The 19614-nt window shown below is 43.2% G+C and overlaps 2 protein-coding genes across 2 annotated transcripts in view; one reads left to right on the top strand and one right to left on the bottom strand.

Annotated features, from left to right (window-relative positions):
• The window catches only part of LOC119658228 (protein artichoke), a 517332-nt gene that overhangs the window by 178155 nt on the left and 319563 nt on the right, over positions 1 to 19614 (bottom strand). The gene's annotated exons all lie outside the window — the stretch shown is intronic.
• LOC119656993 overlaps positions 6154 to 19614 on the top strand; it is a 176898-nt gene continuing 163437 nt past the window's right edge. Inside the window, exons 1-3 of the mRNA XM_038063728.1 lie at positions 6154 to 6189; positions 8416 to 8480; positions 15294 to 15558. Of these exons, the coding sequence (XP_037919656.1) occupies positions 6154 to 6189; positions 8416 to 8480; positions 15294 to 15558 (366 nt within the window). The remainder of the gene's footprint in view (positions 6190 to 8415; positions 8481 to 15293; positions 15559 to 19614) is intronic.

The following is a 19614-nucleotide window of genomic DNA, read 5'->3' as shown; positions in this document are numbered from 1 at the left end:
CTCTGAGGACTGCACACCGCCCCAAGCCCGCAGTGTGGGCAACGTTCTCATCAGACGCGCCACGGTCCGTGCATTGTACGTTTCTTTCCTTTTCAGTTCAGGTGTTCGCTTTATAGCCTGATTGGCCGTATTTACAGCATGTTGCCCTTCTTTCAGGTTCCCGACAGGTTGCAGATGTGTGCCCATAATCCAAGCATGTGTAGCATTTGGTTGAGGTGGCCCGGATTCATATCCTAAACACTTCCCAACCAATTCTGATTTTCCCGCTGCTTAGAAGCTTCTTCGCCTATTGCTCACCAACTTCCACCACAGCGAATTTTTGTCCTCACGAGTTCGTAGAGGTGATACTAATCCGGACACTGGTTACTACCGGACATTCGCGTTTGATGGCCTCATCTACCTCGCTCTTGTCAAGATCTCAAATTTTCAGAGAACAGGGGGGTTCCTGGTTAGAAACCAAAGCTTTCTCTCCCAAAAGCCCCTTGGCTGCTTCGCAGAACGTAACTTTATGTCCTGTCCTCGCGCCTATTTCGACAAGGACTTCCTCACCCTTCGTTTTATGAATGGAAAATACTTCTGCTCTGCTATCTTCGGGTTTGATCTTGTAAAGGATTTCACTGAAGACTTCCGCAAAAGTCTTGCCTTCCGTCGGCTTAATAAGTAGACCTGGCGGTCTAGTCCTCCTTCATCTCTCCACCTTTTCTTTTCATGCTCCGTCCTTCGTGTCCACCTTAATTTTAATCCGAGGTTTTTCTGATGACGCGGCGTGTTATTGTGTCTTGTCCCTCATCGCTTTCTTCTTTTGAGCCCTGGAGAGTATCTGAGTGAAGTCTTGGTCAATTGTCCCTTCCTCCTTTTGTTTTTTTCCAGTTCGCTCTGCAATGGGCTATCTATGATCCGTTTGGACCTCATAGTGTTCTCATCGGGAGGTGCGTTTCTTTCTGCTTCCCGCTAATTTTCTTTTAGTCTTCATGTCCGCCTATAATATGAAATTCTTTGCAAGAGCTCCTCCAGCTCCATTTGCCCATTTTCACCTCTTTGCTGAGGTTTTTCTGGATGAACGTCGCAGATCGCATGCGCTTCAGAACTGCCGTGCATTTCTTGGTAATTCTTTCCTCTTCAGCTTGCGCCAGAGTAGTGGACGTCCCTCCCACTTGCCTTATATTCGAAACCATTTGGTTACGTCCGACAGTTTTCAATGTGCCTCCTTCCACAATTATAGCATTGCGTGGTACTGTCTGGGTTTCCGTCTCCGTTGCAGATGTCGCATCACTTTACGAGTCCTCCTTTCCATCTGCGCATCCCGATGTCGTCTCGTCGGGTATTTCATCCCTCGTTGCGTCTTTCGCTGGGCGCTGGGGTGAGCGGTGCGGTAGACTGTGTCTAACCAGACACCGAGGGTACTTACATAAAATCACTAAGTCTTAAGCCTGTAGAAGATATCCATCTCCAACTCCACAGTCACCTCTGTTTGTGCACAAACGCTTAAAAGGCTGATGCTTTGAAATTCGCCCCCCTGATGCTAGATGCTTTCGTAGATTCACCCTCTAACCAAGGACTACCTTTCATGTTTAAAATTTATTCAACTGCAATCTTCAGGAGAGCTTTGATGATACCATCATAGAGAAGAGGTGACTAAGTTCCTCCTTGATAAAGGAAATTGTTCTTTCCAGTTGTTCCCGAAAAAAGATGGGGTAGCTTAAAATTTATTAGTTTGTGCCAGCATGTAGTGACTGTTGCAGCACACACTATCGAACAACTCACGAAGTGTTCTTAATCGAGGACTGGAACATAAATTACAATCAGTGTCTATGAGCGAGCCATTTGAATATTCTTTTTTCACTCATCGCTTTTGAATAGCCCCATTAGGAGCATCCAATCTCATTACCACAATCCCTGGCAGTAATAAATCTGAAACTCAGGCATCATAATTTATCATTAGATTCGACTAAAGTCCTATTTGTATCGTGTCCAATGAATCAAACCCATACAATACGTACCAAATCAAATGAAACGATTTGTGAACTTTCCTTTCAATCCGCAACATATATTTCAATAATCAGGTCCAAATCGTCAATCAATCTGAGATTCAGATTGCGATACCGGAAGCCCGACTGGAATCCAACTACCACCAATATCCTCGCTCCATACATACATTGCCGAACTAATAATCTCGACGATTTGTTTCCACTATATAAATCGTGTTGTTATCCTCGCAAACACCCAAACTCGATACCTCAAACTAGCTTCATCTTTCATATCCTGGAAGCGTAAAGAGAAAGGAGCGGCTGCTGCTCCAAGTACAGGAGCTTAAGGATGAACATTAACAGGAAAGCGATGAACCAGAACCCGAAAAAAAAGTCGGCAAACTTCATAAATCATCCAATCTGGGAGAAATATGTGTACTTTTCCATTTTCCTTTTCGATATTTGGTTGAATACGTTTCTAATGGATCCCCCCACCACACGTAGGCTTCAACGTATCTCCTAATGTTCTGCTTAACCCTCACGTAACCGTTATTTTTTTTTTTTTGAAAATGGTTGCCGGTACATATACAAACAAATTTCTGTCTCTGCTGATATCATTTGAACATAAATCCACGCAGGGAGAGTATGTCCTGGGCGAGCATATGTGGCTATGTAAGTTTGAAAGGAGCATTCTTTCACCGCGACAGGAAAGGAAGCAGGGATGCTGTTAAGACGATCGTCGTATCATCCGAAGCTGCCAATATGTTGCTTTTAGGGAGATCTATGGCGGTTTCGGCACAGATGCGGTCAGGGATTATTAGTATTTTTATTGCCTTAATTTTCATATCCATCTGTCCATTCATCTGAATTGGTGTCTGTGTATCTAAACAACACATGTTAAAGTCCACAGCACTTAACACGTTTTTTCCTTCCCTCCCATGACTATTATGAAAGTTTGGAAGTTTCAATACCTTCTACACAATACTTAGAACCCGGAACGTGTCTGCACGGAAATCCAGTCCTTGTCACAAAACTTAAAGAATACACTCAAATTCCGCCCCAACTTTCATGAGGATGTCCTTCCTAACAAGGAGTGACAGCAATGGTCAGCCTTCCAATGAAAATACCTTAGCCATTGAGGATCATCTTTAAAGACTGCACGACCCCGACCCCCACTGAAGTCCGCAAAAGGTGAAAAAGTTTTATTTTCTGGTATTTGTTGAAATTGCTCTGGTTACCCGGATTCCTGATGGCCGATGGGATGGGGACGCATTGGTTTTCAAAAGCGTTTGAAAAGATGGAATATTGCTAACAATGGGCAGCGCACGTTCATAAGGTTGAAAAGGGCTCTCCGTTATGCCGTCCATCATAGATGGTTTGTGCTACAAAGGTCGTGCGTCCTTTCTTTTCTAATGTGATGATTTATGTTAGGCAGGGGATTGTTGTGGTAACATTGTTGGCAGGAATGTGCATTCTAACAATATTGAATGGCAGGTCGGGGGGATAGTCCTTTGCTCCTTAGCCTGGGAAAGGGAAGATGAATAGTTGTCTTTCAATTTTGGGAATTTTCTTAAGGAAGCTGTGAGACATTTTTAATATTTCAGTTACTTGAAGATGAATTAAATTTCCAAATCAATCATACGTAGCGTAATGATGCTTTCAGGAATGCTAAAATTAGCTAGTCATCCTCCCCAAAACCATTTCACTTTGGAAAGCAATCTAGGGACATAAAAACACTTTGTTCGTCTATTCTTGATTGCTTAACTGGTAAGGATTCATTACCCAGAATTCATCAAAAACATCTAAGTCAGCCCTCTCAGCTTCTAGTGGAAAGAGTAAATATTTGCCTTGTTATTTCTCCCAGTAAAATGTTGGCTTTTGGTTTCGTTACTCTTTCCTCTTCTTTAGAATTTAATTCGAATTCATTTTTTTTTCAGATATGTTAAGTAATGAATTTAATTTTGAGTTAGCCAACTCGAGGCCTTTTTGGAAATAGCAGATGAGAAAAGGATCTCATGGATGGATCGTATGCATGCAGCATAAACTTTGTCGAAAAGACAAAAAGGACGACGTAAAAGTGGCTATTGAGAAAATAGGATTCCAAATACGAAAATAATTCAGCGGTAGAGTTGGTTGTGACTACAAACTGCGAGTTTGACCCACTCCGACAGAATGATTATCAGCGATAATAAACACCAATGAGGAAATGTTTTCCATAAGGATACAGCACGAGAGTCTTCTGTACAAACAAAAGTCCCTATAGGATTGAATCCGGAACCAATAGACGACGATTGTCTTGTGCGAGGTGACAATTAAATTAACGTAAATTGAACCTAGCCCTAAGAAGACCAACTGTTTAGCATCGACACCGATGAAACAAACACCTTGTACTACCTCTGCTGTCAAACCTGACAGCAAGCAGCAGAGGGTCAAGCAGTGCACTATCGGATAGACTGACGTAGAATATAGCCCCCTAGGGCCAACTTACCTCTCTGACAGTGAGATGTATCTCTTCTAGGGTGATATGTGGCTTTCCTGGGGCCAAGCCTATAATTTGCCAGGTTAGTGGTGATAGATGGCCACACCCTGTACGGTTAACAAAATGCTGTGGATCTCGACTGGGGAGTTAAAAAACATCACCCACAATTCAGTGTGTTATGCGAACTGTGCCCATTGGATATTTTGCAGTCGCGGGCAACTGACTGTTCCTGCTCCCTGGTCTTCACGGCGGATCTTTTAACCCCCATACTCGTGGAAATCGAATAAGAAAAAGTATAAAGACAGAGGTAACTACAACAAAAGAAGCAGCATCCCATACCGCACAAAAACTGGTTAACCAGGTGGAGGCACATCTCCGAAATATTGAGGTCCAGGTGATTACACTCAAGAAGGGAGAAGTTGGGACGTCAAGCAGTAGATCCAAGGCCAACATTAGTATACTGCTCAAACGGGAGAAACAAAAGCACGTCTGAGATCAATATATAGCGCAGGTGCTAAATGGTACCTGCGTTATCTGGCGGAAGGCCAGAAACCAGAAGAGGCTTTTAAGGAGGCTCAGGACAGATCTAATCCATCTTTATTGTAGTCAAGGAAGCCGCAAGCAGCGGACATTAGCCTATATGAGGGGAATACTCCTAAAAAAACCCAGATCAGAGTCCAAGAGGGGAAAAACCCAATTAGTTGAAGAATGAAGGCAGGAATCAGGAAGCCCGCCATAAGCTATGCTAGTGCTATCAAGGACATTCGACTGGTAGGACTGCCAAAAACGTTTCCCGAGCAAATACTCACTCTTGGGGAACAAGAAATTATCGAAGACTTTGTCGTAAGGAAGATGCAATGGATGGATTACAAGGCGATTGTGGAGTACCTTCAGAAGCAATGTGGAGAGTAAGGGTAGACACCTCACAATCGAGGTGGATGACTGATCCCTGGAGGCAATCAAACGTCGGAGTTGCCATATCAATTATAGATTTGACAACACATATGTGCACGTGCACAGAAAAAAGCCGTAGAAAGACACTTCGGAGGAGACGTCAGGTGGAAAACTTACCGAGTTCCTCGAGTATCGGAGGCCATTGAGGAGGAAAGGACTGGATCAATCAGAGAAGCAGACTCGCTACCCAGTGAAGAGCAAATGCTAGACGACCTAGGGCTAGATCTCCTAGAGCTTAGATTGGAGTGCGACGTGTAGGAAAGCACGACATCGGAGGAGGAGGGTGATACTCCGCCAGTTGGGAAGAGCTCAAGACCATAATGGTGTCATAATGGAGATAGCCCACATAAACCTCCACTATGCGAAGGCTGCATCTACGGTGATTTCAAGGGCAAGTTCCAAGGAGAACATTGGAATAGGGCCTCAGGAGCCTTGGGTGTATCGGGCGCAGATTCGCGGTTCCAAAGGAACGAGCATACAGGTAATTTGGGACTCCATTTAAGAAAAATCAAGATCTTATATTATTCTTGAAGCAATTTAAAATATATATCTCTTTCAGGCTCCTGATCAGGGACCCTATGACTATCCAAATCTCACTAGAAGCCGGGGGGACCATTCGAGAGGTAGTTGTGAGCTTTGGGCTACCTACTACGAGACGACATCTGCATCCCACTGGAGCTAGTCGCTAGACTGGTAAACTAGTGTAAGAGGAGGGCGTCCCACTTCTCCTCGGCTGCGATGCCAACGCCCATCATGAAGTCTGCCGAAGCAACGACACCAATCGAGGAGGTAAGTACCTAGCATAATAAGTTAGAAATATATCACATAGGCAACAATCCAACAATTGTGACCAGCACTTGACATAGCTCTAGGAAATACTCTGATGAACGGGCTGGCCGGGAATTGAAAAGTGTTGAATGAGCCCTCTATGTCTGATCATAGAACAATCAGATCCGACATTGAGGGCAATTCCTAAGCAACGCACCTGAGCTATAAATGACTCACCTTCAAATGGTGATATCAGAAGCAAAGTGGTACTAGAAATAGCGATGGGAAACCTCAACAAATTTATCCTTAACGCATATGAGGCCAATTACCTGGCTAAGACAGTTAAGTCATCAAGGGATGTACCCTGGTGGAATGGGAACCTATCCAGAATGAGAACAGAGGTACAAAAACTCTTCAAATAAATCGGAGTCTGACCGAGGTACAAAAATGCACTGACTGCGTATAACAACGCAATCAAGGAAGCCAATCGGAGCAGCTTTATGGAATTCCGTGAAGCGATCGAGCAAACTATAGTAGCCACCAGGCTTTGCAAAGTTAAAGCCAAAGACGGGGCAATACCTTCTGTCTGTCTGGAGAAGAAGAATGGGACATTTACCGAAAACGAGGAGGATAAAGTTAATCTCTCTCATTTCCCGGGTGTCCCACCCCCAGCAGCAGGCGACAACATTTTGCCTGACACCTAAATAACGAATAAAAGGGGAAGAAAGGAGAACTGGGAACTAACAAAAAGGTATGCTAAGAAGCTAGAGTAAGTTCAGCAGCGGCAACTTTTAAATCAATGAAGTCAACCAGAGTGGATGGCATCTTCCCAGCATTAATCCAGAGAGGCCTAGAAGTCATCTTAGAGTCTCTTCTAAAGGTGGTAGTCATGAGATATATACCAAGGGCATAGAGGCAGGCAAGAGTGGCTTTTATTATGAAAACGGATCCTTTTCAACCTAAATCTTTCAGACCACTTTGTCTAGCATCGTTCGTACTCAAAACAGTGGAGAAGGTTGTAGACAACTATATTAGAACTAATGTTCTAATGCGTAATCCCCAAAAGCAGTATCAACACGCTTACCGGGCAGAACGGTCAACCGAAACTACTCTGCATCAGCTGATGGATGTATTACGGGATGCCATAGAAGCAAAAGAAATAGCATTGTGTGCGTTTTTGGATACCGAAGGAGTATTCGATAACATATCCCACATAGAGAAACAAGACGCCCTGATCCACAAGGGCGTGGGAAACACCCAGGTTTTCTGGATGGGCAAAATTCTAGAAAGTAGGCAAATAGAAGTATCGACAGGTAAAAATTCTATTGTCATGAATACTATTCAAAGATATACACAGGGCGTGGCACTATCACCACTTATGTGGAACATGGTAGTGGACGAACTCCTAGACGAGCTAACAAATGCCGGAAAATAGGTTCAGGGTTAAGCGGACGACATTGTTTTAATCAGTAGGGAAAAACATTGTACTCGATTCCCCCGTCAATTGGAATATCCCGGATTCGTTTATGTATCGCAGTGGATGTGATGCTACCCGCTGCAGTTGGAACACATTAGCACCAAAAAACTGATGCCTGATGCGTCTATAGGCGGGGCGCGAGTGCCCCGTTCCATGGATTCCGCTTCTTCATTACAGGATGTCGTACCAATTCCATCTGATTGCAAGGCTCTAACACCATTCCCTTCATAGGAGCCTGCAATGCTGAAAATTCTCTGATTCTTCGTTAATGACGCTCGACTTCGTTATTTAGTGTTGACTTAAGTCTCCTGTCTTAATAGATTTCTTAATTAAAAGGAACCTGTCATGCTGTTCTATATTTGGAAAAAGGTAAAAGACGTTGACTTTTCCTGTTTTCGAAATTGGGGAACTCGGAGTTGTTGAGTTCGGGGGCAGAAGAAGGCTGCATTGCCGATGCTGCGGTAGCGCATGATACAGAAACGTCATAAGTAACTTTTATGCTTTACGGGTTCTTCCAGGTTCCGTTGTGTAGTCTCAGTGAGAGTAGATTTAAGTCTAGCTGGCAGCTTACTGTCGAGAAGAAGAAAAGTTCTCTTTCCAAATTCCTAATGATGCTCTTTTGGCTTTTTCATGATGAGTTCAGTCAGTTTCGGTTAAGCTTCACGAAGGTGTTCCACAAATTTCCTTACGGATTATGTTAAATATTTTTGTTGAAACAAAAAATTGCTAAAAATTTAATTGTTCGCTCCATTTGCAAACCTATCTAACAGGTCAAGCTCAAGAAACATGCTTGCGGAAGAGTTGATCCATTCCTACGTATTGTGGCACATGGCAGGTATTTTCCTTCATCGATCCCATCTGTTACTCATCCTGAATCTCTCAAAGAATCAATCCATCCTACATTAAATTCATTATGAAGGGTTCGCGATTGCTTTTAGCCACCTTTAGCATTGATCGATTATTGTCAGTACCCCCCATACTATCCTGAGGTTTGAAATGGTTGCTATGGTTCCAATTCACTATTGTTGGGCAAATAAATAGTTCCCAGATAACCATATTCGGAAAGAAGAGTTTATTGTTCAAAACTAGGCCCAAGAAAGCAAGTTTGTTTCGTATCGGTGGGCTTATTGCCCAGTGAACGATGGCGCCGATTTATGGTGGTCGCAAAATTCTCTGTAGTTTTTCATCAAATCGTGGAGCTCGTTTCGAATCCAAAACCGAACCAACGAAAAAACCTTCCAGTAGTTATCTTGTGAAACACCTAGATTGCTATGGTTGAGCCTTCAGGAAAAGCACTTACTGTTGTCATAGCAATTGCTTATAAAGTACTTCGTCTCAAGACCTTCATTCATTTATAGAAGGAACGTCGTTTTAGGTTTTTATTCAATTTCCAATCGAAATTAGTCATGCTGAAACGATCTTGAGTTTGCTGATTTACTTGGTTAGGTATAATTCCGTAGACCCTACTCTCTTTGTGCCAATGGGCGCCTGGCTTCGAATTTAATGGGAATATGCGAAGTTTTCATTTCAGAAATTACTAATATATATTTCTCGTCTTGGCTTTTCAGGTTGGCTGTAACAGACGCTCTTCTTCATTCTTCGACGTGATTAGTATGTCGCGGTGTATGCGTGGTAGAAAAGAAACCTCTAATGCATGTATTCGATTTCTCAGGCCAAACCCTAAATCCCCTAAATCCAAAATCTAAGGAATGCTGATCACTTTTCTAAAGAAGTCCTTAGATTTGCGACAAAGCACTCTGAGGTGGTTTTCCTGTAATGTTTGACAGCGCGGTGTTCATAAGTAATCTTGATTCTGTTATTTTACGTCCGGTGACCAGATAACTTTTGCTAAGTAGGTCCTCGTCTGTAGCCTCAATGGGAGTTAGTTTCCCGAATTCAACCCTAAAATAGGGTTTTAGCTGGTGTCTGAGTACAATGAACTTGTTAATCTTCTCGCTTTGTTGCATATCAGCTTGCAAGGTAAGAGTATTACATAGCCATTATCTGAAAATAACGTTAACCACTCTCTGTTATTCTTCCTTCCTTAGAATGCTACTCCAGGAAGATATATTAGAGAACTACCTCCCTGAAGTTAACTCCTGTTTGGTTCCGCAACTCCTGAAGGAAGTATGAGCATTTTTGTTCATAGAGGTTGTTGTTTTGAAGTCTGGTCTTATCAAACCTTCCAAGAATGTCGGGAGGTTAATTCCTCAGTGCAGTTTGTTTTATTGCTAGGATTACAATGGGTGGGAAGGTATCCTTTGGGACATAGTACACAATGTTCTCGATCATCGCTTGCTTTTGGATGGTTTCCTCTTTTCTGAACACCAGCTTCACTGGCGCAAATCGAAGCCCGGGTGTTTTTATTATTTTATTTGGAGTGGCCATTGAAGAATTGCTAGTTAGAGGTCCACTTGACGTCCTTTGGCAAAAAGTTAGCTCTCAGAGAACGTTAGCTAACTTCGTCGTGGGACTGGCGATGGATAAAAGATCATTCTAAGCGGCCGGAGACAACCAAGAGAAGGGCTATCCGAATAAAATAATAAAGTGGCGAAATTGACCATGAAGGTTTGTCTACAAGTATTGAACTTCAAAGGAAGTGGGATATGGGTTGCCCTTAGAGCACTTCGATCCCGCACGTTTTATTATACCAAAATCCACATGTCCTTTTAACCAATTCGTGGGCTCGTGAACTCAAGCGAGCCTACGGAATCACCAACACGAGAGCCAAACCTGAAACAAAAACAAAAAATAAAATAAAAAAATAACGACTCGACCATGCGCGTGGAGCCGTAAAACTCCGGACCCAAATGCCGCGATCGAAAAGGAAGATCCACGATGGGTTGCATCTCCTATCGATGTCTCTTCTGCCTCAAATGCGCTATGAGACGTGGCCTTTGAGCTTCCCTCCCTGGCTTATCATACTCACGACATTCTATTGGAGCATACCCTTAGTGGTTGCTCTCAAAGGCGCGGCTTTTGAGGGCTGACGATGCCAATGCAGGGAGGGAACCTCGAAAGCTGCGCCTCACCATACATCTTAGGCAGGAGAAGCATCGACTGAAAATGCTATGCCTCGTCGGGGGCGGAAGATCCTTTCAATTGTGGCACTCGATTCCGGAGTTTGACGGCATAAACTCTATAATACCTATCATCGCTGGAACTAGAATAGCGTTACCGAAGAGGTGTAGCTAGAAGTCGCTATCAAAAAGTCCTTCGAGCATTTCGATTCTTCACGTGTCATTTTACAAAAAAAAAAATCCTTTCCGATGCTTGAGACCGGACCGGATTCTGAAAAATAAACGAAAATGGGATTCACGCGAGCCTATCGAATAGCCAAAATACGAGCCAACATTTAAAACAAAAAAGGAAATAACGGCTCGCCCGCGCGTTGAGCCGCAACACTCCAGACCCGAGTGCCGCGATCGAAAGAAAGGAATCACGACTAATCACATCTTTAATCAATGTTCCTTTTGCTTCAGATGTTTAATGAGAGGCAGGCTTCGAGGTTCTCCCCATCCTTTGATATCCTCAGGCCACTATATTGGAGGAACACAGGACACGCAACTCACTGTATTTGTTTAATACTTCGCAAAATCTTTTACAAATTACCCGAACATGTGAACCCTATTTCTTTAATATACATATACCCACATTATGATCACTGTTATCTCTCAGCCACTCAAGAAAAACGGTTCAAAAGTGCAAAGTTTTCTCCCGATCACTTCTCGATCTCCTTTCAAATTACCCTAACTTCTTCCCTTGAAAGCCAAGAAAAAAACTCACCCTTTTGACTCACTTAATGGTTTTGCCTTGTTCGAGGTCGGATTCCTGTCTTCCGACCCGTAATGGCTGTAGTTGCTTCCACAGATGGATTGTTCTCAGAAAAATTGGGATCGAAAATTTCTGTGGGAATTACTTATAAAAAAAAAATAAAATTACTTATAAAAAAATACGATGGGAACTAGTACATCCTAATCAACTCCTCCGCCAGCTGTTGCTCCGCGTCATTTCTCCTCGTAGCAATGGCAATGAATTCTCATGCCATGCCCAGCTAATCAGCTGCCTATCCAATCAGTCGGTCCCGGTCCCGGTCCCGTTCACTTCTGATTACACCGACTTTGGCCTTGAACTTCAATATAAGCAAAAACCAGCTCAAATTTTTGCTTTGCGAAATACATGCATATTCGCTCTAGCTCAGGTCAACCGTTGTGTACGTATCTGGGGTTAGTTTAGGTGCTAGCAAAAGAGGTCAACCTGCATTTTCCCCGACCAATGTTCGACGGCAATGAGGAATTGTTAGCAAATTTAAATTGAAATTTTTTTTCATAAAAAATTAGATTTTTGAGTTTAGGGGAAAACGCCCAGTTGTTAGGTCATTTTAAAAATAATTAAAATTAAGTATCTTAAATGTTAAATGGTGGATCCAAACGAGGGTCAGGATAGGAATTGTGCAATTGAGGGGCATAATTGGGAAAGATAAGGGGTGTTATAATGGGGAAAGAAACAAAAAAAGGAAGGTTACATATTATTGAATGGACTTTCTGGTCGGATGAACCCCAGGAAAGGCCAACGACATACGGCTCATGTTGCAAAGGCGTTGCCACTGCGATGTTTCCAATACCGTGTCCGATGATACAAGACACACCCATCACGAAGATCCTACTTCCTTATATTCATTATTTTATTTTAGAGACGCTTATTGTGGACAAGGACTAATTATCCATCGATTTTCACTTTTCCTGTAATAATAAAACGTGCAAATTGCGAGCTAAAGCAACCCAGCTCATCCAGAACTTTACATTACCGGTAACTACAGCAGAAGTGCGTCAGAGTGAATTATAAGGATTCCTAGAATCAAGCCACTAAGATGAGAGCATGACTGGTAGAAATTGTCAATTTGAAATCTAATTACTGAGGAGAATGTTTCGGACATCCAATACCGATTAATGGCAACATCCTTTTGCATAAGACCTGAAGTTCATTAATTTCTAATGAGATTCACAATATTATAATTCATCCTAAATACATCAAATTCAATTACTCTGCAAGTACGAGTATTATATTTCCATCGAGAATATCCTTCAAGCCAAATCCATTAGACAGAAACGATTCACCCATCGATCCGACCTCTCTGTATGCACATAGTCGTCAAAGCATTTCAATTTACCATTCGAATAGTTACCAAAATACACATAGTAAAAGACAGCATTCAAAATGCAAATTGATATCCTCGGAAAATCTATGCTGAAAGAAAATCTCTCGTAGATTTGAAGATACTCATTGGATTTGAATTTACCCATTACCATTCCGACCAGAACTCGTCCTCATGAACGGGAAAAGTACTCGAGAATCCAATGAATCCAACAAGAAGTGAGTGGGAAAGAAGGGAAATTATCCGACTTTCCTTTCATTTCATATCCTTTTTAAGTGTCATTCTCACTATCGTGGAAATTGTAGTATGCATAAATTGAAGTCTAGAAGTTTTCAATGTAGTATTTATTCGCTTTTAAAACTGTCCTTCTATTTGCAAAGAAGGAGTATTGATGCTGCGATTTTAGAATTACAATAATTCACTTAGGGGCAAGGAAGGAGGGAATGGAGCTGTTATTGAAGCTAGTAAAATTCTAAGGGGACGATATTTGTTATGATATATTTCACCCGTTCTTCCTCAGATCCATATCACCTGGACGATAGTTTTATTTATCTGGTGACATACTAAGAATGTAGATACTTGCATTTACCTTCGCCTATAGCATGTCATATTAGCGGAGGTTACATATCTGATGAATACACGTTAAACATTTAATGACAAGCATCATCAAACTATGATAACCTTTGTCCTGCAAAGCTCACGGCTTATGGAATATTCGTATATGTATGTCCTGTTCGTCAATCATTCAGATTGCCTTTAGGGTCACATATCCTTGAGCCTTAAAGAAATAGACTCCTGCTCCAGAACCCTGTTCTGTTTTTGAGTCATCGGTGTAGAAGACGTCAGTATATCCTGACATGCAATCTTCTGGTATATCCCAGCTTTCTCCTCGTTTAAAAGTAACTTCAAAAGTCTTCTACCAAACGGACGTATGGGGATCCGGGCGTCAGAAGGCGTTGCAAAATGCAAAAACTGGGTTCAGTTCTCCCAATAACTCTTCCAATGCTGGTACCTCCACGAGTACTGTTTTCTTATAGATCTATCGAACACTTATGAATTGTTCTTATTGCAGTGCTCTGAATAAACAAATCCCAGGGCTGCCAATTGAATAATGCATTCAGAGCTGCGATGGATGTCGTGCTCATGACGCCGGTAATACTCAGACACATAGTTCTTTGCAGTGTGGCTAGTTTAAACTGAAAACTTGTTTATTTCACCATAAACCACCATACTTCTGATGCGTAAGCGAACATCGGCCTAATCATAGCAACAGGTATCCACATTACTGCCTGAGACCTAAGTCCCTATGTTGAGGCTAAGGTACGCCTACACAACCCACAAGCTATGAGATCTCTTTCCATTTTTAATTCTACATGTTTGTTCCAAAGAAGCTTCTTGGGTATATTACCAGATGGTGCAGTTCCCATAGTAGTGGGTCAATCAACATACTCCACTTAAGGGCAGCCTTTCGACGCTTCTGGTGCCCAATTCAGCACACGGTAATCTCTGGTCAGCTTAGTGTGCATCCACTCAAGTTTCATCAACACCATGCTCTCTGGCACAGATCTCTCCAATATCCACAAACACCTCATCGTGTACTCGCCATTCAGAGTTGCATCCTCTACCTTTGAAACCAAAGAGTCAAGAGCAGATTCACAGGACTTTTCACGTTAGTAAGCTCACTTAGTGCGTGCGACGTTGGCAGCTTCTCGCGAATATGACGCTCAGCCAGTCTCTTCAGATATTTCAGCAAAAATGGTGTTAAGCTGATTTGTCTGAAGTTCCTTTAGATTTGAATGGTCATGTTCCCAGGCTGAAGAAGACTATTTGAACCTCCTTTAATGTCATCGCAGCTATTAAGGATTCTGCTTCATTATTTACCACTTGCTGCACGTACCGGTGTATGAAAACCGACTTTGTCCGACAAACAAATGTCTTACAATCCCTGTTTAGGCTTAAGCAACTTAGGACTTCCTGCAGAAGTTACTTGTTAAGTTCCTTAACAGTCCAGGTATGCTTGCTTCTAATTTTGAAACATGGCTCAATTTCTTCTCCTTTATCCGTTCAGAAGCGGAGTCGCCTTGTTTTGATGGATTGTGGCATTTTCCCTTGTCAGAGACCCGGATGTAGCTGCGAAGCTTTCACATCAACATTCGGCGTATTAGGCCATCGTTCTTTTGGTCGCCCTTTTGGTCATTTCCGATCGATTTCGATCTTGGTAAGTGAATTCTCGTTAGCGTGAATTACGTTTTGCTATGATCAGTGTAACCCATATGACGTGTTATGTCACTAGTTTAACGCAACATTTTCATCTCCAGTGCCGCACAGTTCATTATCTTTTATAGCTGCCAATACTTAGAAAAATATTGCTCATATTGTGTAAATAATAAATGTGAAAGCAACCAACGAGCTAATTGATATTGGCGTTTGCATGTCGGAGGAGGAGGGCAATACTCCGACAGTGGAGAAGAGCTCCAAACAATAACGGAGCAGCGCTAAGATAGCTCAGATAAACCACCACCATGCGAAAGCTGCATCTGCGGTAATTGCAAGAGCAAGTTCCGAGAAGAACATTGGAATAGTGCTGGCTCAGAAGCCCTGGGTGTACCGGGGGCAGATTCGTGGTCTGCAAGGAAGAAACATACAGGTAATTTGGGACTCCTCTTGTGAAAAACCAAGAGCTTGCATAATTCTTAAACGTAATTTAAAATACATATGTCTTTCAGAGTTCCTGAAAGGGGACCTAGTGGCTATCCAAGTCTCATTAGAAGCCGGGAGGAGTACTCGAGAGGCAGTCATGACATCGGCATACTTCCCAGGAGACGAAATCCGGGCTCCACCGGAGCAAGTCGCAAAACTGGCGAAGTATTATGAGAAGAGGACGTTACCACAGGATAATCAGATTCCACATTGCGGGTAACTCCGAAATAAAAAGAATAATAACCAACCCCAGGAGAACGGATTTGGAATCCTATGCAACGCACTTGAACAACAACATTGCCCACCGTCAAGGGTGCGGTGCATCAGGAGCGAACTGGAACTAGTGGTAGAAAACCTCAGCACAGCCGTCATTGACGCATATGAGGCCAGGTGTCCGGCTAAGACAGCTAAGTTATCAAGGGATGTATCATGGCGAAACAGGAACCTGGCCAGAATGAGAACAGAGGTACGAAAACTCTTCCACCGGGCAAAACAAACCGAGGACTGGCCGAAGTACAAAAGTTCACTGACTGCGTATAGCAACGCGATCATGGAAGCAAAACGGAACAGCTTCAGGGAATGTTGTGAAGGTATCGAACAAATCACAGAAGCAACCAGCCTTTACAAAGCTGTAGCCAAAGACGGGGTAATATCCTCTGTCTGTTTGAAGAAGGAAAACGGGGCATTTATCGACAATGAGGAGGACAAGGTGCACCTACTTCTCAGAACTCATTTTCCGGGGTCCTACCCCACGGTGGTGGGCGACAACATTCTGCCTGACACCCCGACAATGAATAAAAGAAGAAGAAAGGAGAACTGGAAACTAGCAAAAGAGGTATGCTCAGCAGCTAGGGTAAGGTGGGCAGTGGGAACTACTAAACCACTGAAATCTCCCGGAGTAGGTGGCATCTTCCCAGCACTAATCCAGAGAGGCCTAGGAATTATTTTAGGGTCTCTTCTGAGGGTGGTAAGGGGGAGCATAGCACTGGGATACATACCAAGGGCATGAAGACGGGCAAAAGTGGTCTTTATTCTGAAAGCGGGTATGAAGGATCCTTTTCACCCTAAATCTTTCAGACCAATTTGCCTAACATCGTTCGTACTCAAAACAGTGGAGAAGGTCGTAGACAATTATATTAGAACTAACGTTCTAAAGCATAATCCCCCACATCACTGTCAACACGTTAACCGGGCAGGACGGTCAACTGAAACTGCTCTGTATCAGCTGACAGAGGTACTACGGGATGCCATAGAAACAAAAGAGATAGCACTGTGTCCATTTTTGGATATCGAATTTGCATTCGACAACACTTCGCATACAGAGATACAAGATACCCAGAACAGCAAGTGAGTGGGAAACATCCTAGCATCCTAGATGGGCAAAATGCTAGAAAGCAGGCAAATAGCAGTACCAACAGAGGTCAAATATTTGGGAATTACGCTAGATCAAAAATTACTCAGAAAAACACATGGTGGAAACACTTGTCGTAAAGCCACGAGGGCTCTAATAACTTGTAGATTCACAGCAGGAAAAAATGGGGTTATAGGCCGATGGTACTACTGCGGATATATACTGCAATAGTAAGGCCAACGATTACCTATGGAGCGGTAATCTGGGCAGAAAGAACCGAACTCAGCACACAAGCCAGAGAATTTCACACACACTAAAGACTGGCTTGCGTGTGTATCTATGGGACAATGAGGACATACTCAAAGGCATCCCTAGAGATCCTTCTGGGATTAACCTCTCTCCATCTGCACATACAGATGCAGACAAAGAGAGCAATACTCACGATGGCCGGTAATATCAGTGAGGCAGGGAACTGCCTAAATCGAAGGAAGATGGACATTCTTTCCAGGCGGTATCCCGAATTACTGATACCAAGGGATAACATCAAAACGAGGTTTCACTTCAATAAGAAGTTTGAAACACGTTGGAGTAACAAGGCAAACTGGGAGAGCGTGGCTGCGATATACGGCTTAAACCAGCAACTGATTACTTGGTACACTGACGGATCCGTCACAGCAGTGGGAGCGGGTGCCGGTGTTATTGGTCCAAGGAAAATGTACTTCGAGCCAATGAGCAGATACACTAGCGTATTCCAGGCGGAAATATACGCCATGGACAAATGTGCCTCCTTTAATTTCCAAAGGAACTACAGGGGCAGAACGTTGCTATTCCTTACCGATAACCAACCAGCGATCAAAGCACTTAGGTCTAACCAGGTGAACTCTAAACTGGTGTGGGAATGCCTTTAAAGACTGAATACACTCGGCTCGTCCAGGCCATGCTGGGTTGGAAGGCAACTAGGCAGCGGACGAACTAGCCAAGAAGGGAGCAGGGACGCCTTTACACGGGCCAGAATCCTTCTGTGGAATTGGAAACGGTTTCAGGCTATGACACTAAGAAATGAAGAGGAATGGTTGAGGGAACTACTCGTATACTGGGCAGGCGGTTCTGCTCCTGTTTTTCGTCTTGTACGAAACTTCACTTCGTCTACAATCTTGTTTATGCAAGCTTCTAGGTTCGAAGCGGGGATTACATGGAAAGGAACATCAGAAGAAAGGTCATGTATACATTATTGATTAAATCATCAGTGTTCATTGAATATTCGAGGAATGTTCGACATTGACATGTCTGGATAATTTGATGGTTTGATGATGATTTTTTTAGTAGAAAAACTCAAAGAGTCGGGTTTGGTGATTTCACTTTCACTAACCCATTTAGAGAGGAGAATGCTTCGTCTTGAAAATTTGGTGCTTTTTATATTTCGGGCGAGCTTTCAAAACTTTTCCTAACTTTCTAGAATTACTCTTAGATAAGAAAAGCTTGAAGTAACCTTTCCGACATTTTGCGCGAGGCAATTACTGATCCCACACAATAAGGCCCCTCTCACTTTGAATAATTTGTTCGAATTTAATAAGGGATTTCAAACTTTCCATAACAATTGTAAATGTAAGATCACAAAATAATGAATAAGTTAACAAAATCCTTTGGGTAATCTTTGGATATTCCTTACAGAGGCAAGAGCCAATATTTATAAAAGAAACAATTCGCCGCTTGCATGGGATAATTCGTTGTAAACTAAACTTTGAGGAACCCTAAAGGGATGCCTTTTCTTTATAATTACTTTCCGGTTATCACAATCTCGAGAAATGCGGCTCTGAGGTATTACTACCATCAGATACACTGATAAGATCATATGCTACCCTTCTATGGCTGTCGCCAAAAACTTTATTAGTTCGACTTCATTGCGGTATTGATAGAGGACATCGTTCAACTAAGTGTGCGGGACGCTGTCAAAAGGCTCAACGTAAGTTTATATGACGTAGTTTATATAACTACTAAAGGGATCGTTGTCCTCTAGTAGTTCATCCTACAATTATCGAGTCGGTAATGAGTTTTTGCAACTTCTTGATCCAACCCCCTTCTGCTCCTCGGACAGAGTGTTGTTGGTCTCGAGATCTCGATTGACCATTTCCCTAAAAGAGTTGGTAAGCAAGTAATCGATCCTTTGTCTGGCGGTAGGTAGGTAGGTAGGTATCAGTGGCCGCTCCGAGGAGCCCAGTTAGCGCTTTGGTGCGCCATTTTGATGCCACAAATTCCTAAGACCGTGACTGTTGTTATGGGAACAGTGAAGCAGAGTCCAGCCGGCTCGGGTCTTCAGAGCCAGCCCGTAGCATTCACGAAGGAAAGCAGCTCTCCGACCCTGCAGCTAGAAATCTTGCTGAGGTCTCCAAAGAATGGTTTACCCAGTGTCCGCAGCCTGACTGTAGCCAGAGCCGGGCAATCGCAGAGAAATCGCAGAGGGCGTGCCGCCCAGATGGTTGAGCGCGTCTCTGCACTGCCCCACCAGGCTGGAAGATGTCGTCGTTGAGTACAAGGCCTTGATGGCCGCTTGGCTGTCGGTCAGAATGACTATGTTACGCTTGGGGCTCGAATCACGCTCCAGCCATCGACAGACTTTCAATATTGCCAGTACTTCCGCCTGGAATACACTGGTGAAACCTGGGAGACCATACGACTTGGATACACCGTGTGTATTCGAGAAAACCCCCGCGCCGACTCCATAGGCCATCTTTGATCCGTCCGTAAAGAATACCGTGTCATAGT

The sequence above is a fragment of the Hermetia illucens genome, chromosome 5 (genome assembly GCF_905115235.1).
Source record: "Hermetia illucens chromosome 5, iHerIll2.2.curated.20191125, whole genome shotgun sequence".
Taxonomy (NCBI): domain Eukaryota; kingdom Metazoa; phylum Arthropoda; class Insecta; order Diptera; family Stratiomyidae; genus Hermetia; species Hermetia illucens.
Note: the sequence above shows the minus strand (reverse complement) of the source record. Positions and strands in the feature narration are given on the sequence as shown.